Below are 4024 nucleotides of genomic sequence, written 5' to 3' on the forward strand. Positions count from 1 at the left end.
GAAATTTCCACCCATGATGAAGCATAGTGGAAAGCACAAGCAAGGAAGTACATGATAGGTAGGACCCTCCCCCCTCTACTCATTATTATAAATAGGCATGTTGAGTTCTCTTTGCACATCAACCCAATTTCCAATTAAGTAAAAAATACCACAACACAATAATATGGATAATGTTGTTACATTATTGTTAAAGTTAAAGCTGAGAAGCTTGTATAGTATAATGTTCTTACTTTATGTGTTGTGCTTAAGGGGTGTTATTGTGTCCTCTAGACATCATGAGAATGAGAGAAAAGTGACAACGATTATGAATAACAATAATAATAATAATAATGGTGATGTTGTGAGAGGCTTACCTGGCCAGCCTGCTGTGGATTTTGAGCACTATGCTGGCTATGTTACTGTCAATGAAACCAATGGAAGAGCACTCTTTTACTGGTTCTTTGAGGCCATTACCAACCCAGATGATAAGCCTTTGGTCCTATGGCTTAATGGAGGTAATTAATCATAGCTGGAAACTCATGTGCAGTCGACTTCACGTGAAGTTGATAACTGAGAGCCCTTAAATGATTTGATTAATTTGACTAAATTTTTATCTAATGGTTCTCAACTATCAACTTCACGTGAAGTTGACTGCACCTGAGAATCATGAATGATGTGTTTAATTAATTGAATTTGTTGCATGCAGGACCTGGATGTTCTTCTGTGGGATATGGAGCAACACAAGAGATTGGTCCATTTTTAGTGGACTCTGATGGGCAGGGACTCGAATTTAATAACTTGTCTTGGAACCAAGAAGCCAACATGTTATTCCTGGAATCTCCTGTTGGAGTTGGCTTTTCCTACTCAAACACAACTAGTGATTATGAACAATTGGGTGATCAAATGACAGGTCCATTATTACTTTAAACTTAACATAATTAATATTATTTGATTTGTTACATGCAAAAACATGCATGCATATCTTTGATTTGTAACTTGTTTGTAACAGCTAATGATGCTTACACTTTTCTCCACAACTGGTTCCTCAAGTTCCCATCCTATAGAACAAGGACTTTTTACATAGCAGGGGAGAGTTATGCAGGTATTTATTCTATATATTCATTCATTCCTGCATCTTAATTAATCATTTCCACTAATTAATTAAACTAATTTCAGGCAAGTATGTGCCGGAGCTGGCTGAACTCATCCATGATAGGAACAAGGACCCCTCCCTTCATATTAATCTCAAGGGCATTATGGTATAATAAATAATTAATTAATTAATTTCAAATATCCATGGATCATGTTTTGAATGATGAATTATTATTGTAGTTAGGAAATCCAGAAACATCTGATGCTGAGGATTGGATAGGGCTAGTAGACTATGCTTGGAGTCATGCAATCATATCAGACGAGACTCACAAAACAATAAAAACAAGTTGTGACTTCAACAGCAGCGATCCATGGCGTAACCAAGATTGCAGTGAAGCAGTAGATGAAGTCCTCAAACAATACAGAGAAATTGATATATACAGCCTCTACACCTCTACTTGCTTTGCCTCTACAGCGCGCTCTTCCATGGCGCGCTCATCATCATCTACAACAATGGTATATATAATTGGAATATGTTCAAATCACTAACTAATTACAATTGAGTCTATATCTATTGCTAATGAAAAATGATCTAGGTAACACATATGTTATGTTATGTGGATAGATGCCTAGAATGATGGGTGGTTATGACCCATGCTTGGATGACTATGCTAGAGCTTATTATAATAGACCCGATGTTCAGAAGGCCCTACATGCTGGTGATGGCCACAATCTCAAGAATTGGAGTATTTGCAAGTAAGTAAAGGCTTTGTTTGTTTTTGAAAACAGATAAGATAAGACGTTAAGAATAAGATACAAAATATAGAAATATAAAATTTTGTGTTTTTATATTTTGTTTGGTGATAAATCAGAGCAAATTATGAAAATCTAATTTATTATTTTATTTTTTATCTAAAAAAATTAAAAATATATATATAATAATAAAAAATTAACAAGAATAATAAAATAAAAAATAAAAAATAAGTTGTGTTCTTTATTAGTGTCTCTATCTATGTCATTCTTATTAGAATGAACACAATGTCTTTATCCATATCTCATCTGTCAAACATAATTTTATGTCCTATATTTCATTCTGTTATTGTAAACAAAGCCTAAAATATATATAATTAAGAGAGACTTGTTTAACTTAAAAGACTCATAATTTGATGCGTGGAAAATTCCATTGCAGCAATGATATATTCAATGGATGGGGAGATTCAAAGGCAAGTGTAGTGCCAATATACAGGAAGCTAATATCAGGAGGAGGACTTAGGATATGGATTTACAGTGGAGACACAGATGGAAGAGTGCCAGTGCTGTCAACAAGGTATAGCTTAAGTTCTCTTGAATTGAGAGTGAGAAAGGCATGGAGACCATGGTACCATGAGAATGAGGTGAGTGGGTGGGTAGAAGAATACGAAGGGCTAACATTTGCTACTTTCAGAGGAGCTGGCCACGCTGTTCCATGTTTCAAACCAAGTAGCTCTCTCGCCTTCTTCTCTTCCTTCCTTCGTGGACAATCCCCTCCTTCTACTAAATAAATCAATTATTATTGCTTCATTTTCCTTTTATTATTGTTTCGCTCATCCTCTATTACCTCCTCATATCACATAATAACATTCCATCCGTTCAAAATAACACAAATATTATATGTCAAATTTTAGTGCACACTTTTTATTTTTAGTATTATCAGTGATAGACAAAAATATCCTTTTAAATTAACGAAATTTTAAAATTCAATTAATCCTAATTTTATAGTTTCAAACAATTTAAACAACAAAACAAAAACATATTAAAAAAAAAATCAAAATTTCTTCGTCTTCTTCAATTTCTCTAATCATTCGTGCCCCCTCTAAGCAAAACATATTAAAAAAACAAAAAATCGATCGTTTTTCATCTTCTCTAATTACTCATCTAAAACAAAGCAGTAAAAATCCCAAACCAAAACCCTAGGTTCTTTGCCGCCGTCGTCCATAGGCACCACTTCATTTACAAATGAGCCTCACCAGAATCAGACCCGAAAGTAATGCCTGAAAAGTCAAGAAATTTTTCACCTTTTCGTCGATTAAGCCTCAACATTGGCCATACAAGCAAAGGTTCTACCTCTAAAGAGATTGGGCACATGTCGCATTTGAGCTCCACACCAGCTCTTAAATCAAACATGCAAGATGTGAGGGGCTATGTTAGATCAAACACTTTAGGTGATGATAAAGCTTGTGATTCAGGCAGCGGCAAAGAACTTAGGGTTTTGGTTTGGGATTTTTACTACTTTGCTTGAGAGGGGTAATTGGAGAAGATGAAGAACGATTGATTTTTTGTTTCTTTGATATGTTTTGCTTAGAGGAGGCACGTATGATTAGAGAAATTGGAGAAGATGAAGAAATTTTGATTTTTTATTTTTTTAATATGTTTTTATTTTGTTGTTTAAATTATTTGAAACTATAAAATTAGGATTAATTGAATTTTAAAATTTTGTTAATTTAAAAGGATATTTTTGTCTAATCAAATAAAAAATATGTTTAAGACTTTTTATAAATTAAATAAAAAATATTTTTTTAATTTTTATTTAATTAAAAGTGTGATATAATATATATTTAAAAAAATAAAAATTAAATCTTGATGTGGAAAATAAATTCCACGTGAATTGTTATTATTTGTCCATATTTTAAACGTATCGGTACGTATGAATTTATCATCATACCGTAACAAACACCTAATAATAATATCTTTATATGAAATTAATATTGTAAAACGTGTCAAATTATCCCATTATTCATAATATTATCTTCACGTGAAGATATTATTATTGAAGTTATTACCTTTTTTATACCATCAAAATAAATAGGAATGTTCAAGATTTGATCTAACCCGAGATATGCACATCTATTTAATCTGATTTAAATTTGTCATTTTTACTCAATATTATTATTGGTTCGAATAATACTGCCTCAGT

The 4024-nt window shown here is 32.5% G+C and overlaps 1 protein-coding gene across 1 annotated transcript; it reads left to right on the top strand.

Annotated features, from left to right (window-relative positions):
• LOC107631025 (serine carboxypeptidase-like 31) lies at window positions 99–2729 on the top strand. The gene is made up of 7 exons (XM_016334334.2): window positions 99–494; window positions 686–889; window positions 989–1081; window positions 1156–1238; window positions 1312–1587; window positions 1697–1827; window positions 2261–2729. Exons 1-7 carry the CDS (start codon window positions 164–166, stop codon window positions 2610–2612), a joined length of 1470 nt encoding a protein of 489 aa, XP_016189820.1. The 5' UTR covers window positions 99–163; the 3' UTR covers window positions 2613–2729.

Source organism: Arachis ipaensis, chromosome B03 (genome assembly GCF_000816755.2).
Source record: "Arachis ipaensis cultivar K30076 chromosome B03, Araip1.1, whole genome shotgun sequence".
Lineage (NCBI taxonomy): Eukaryota > Viridiplantae > Streptophyta > Magnoliopsida > Fabales > Fabaceae > Arachis > Arachis ipaensis.

Coding starts and splice junctions, on each gene's coding strand:
- LOC107631025 (XM_016334334.2), top strand. CDS start 164: ATGGATAATGTTGTTACATTATTGTTAAAGTTAAAGCTGAGAAGCTTG. Junction 1,082..1,155: donor AGCAGGGGAGAGTTATGCAG/GTATTTATTCTA, acceptor AACTAATTTCAG/GCAAGTATGTGCCGGAGCTG. Junction 1,828..2,260: donor AAGAATTGGAGTATTTGCAA/GTAAGTAAAGGC, acceptor ATTCCATTGCAG/CAATGATATATTCAATGGAT.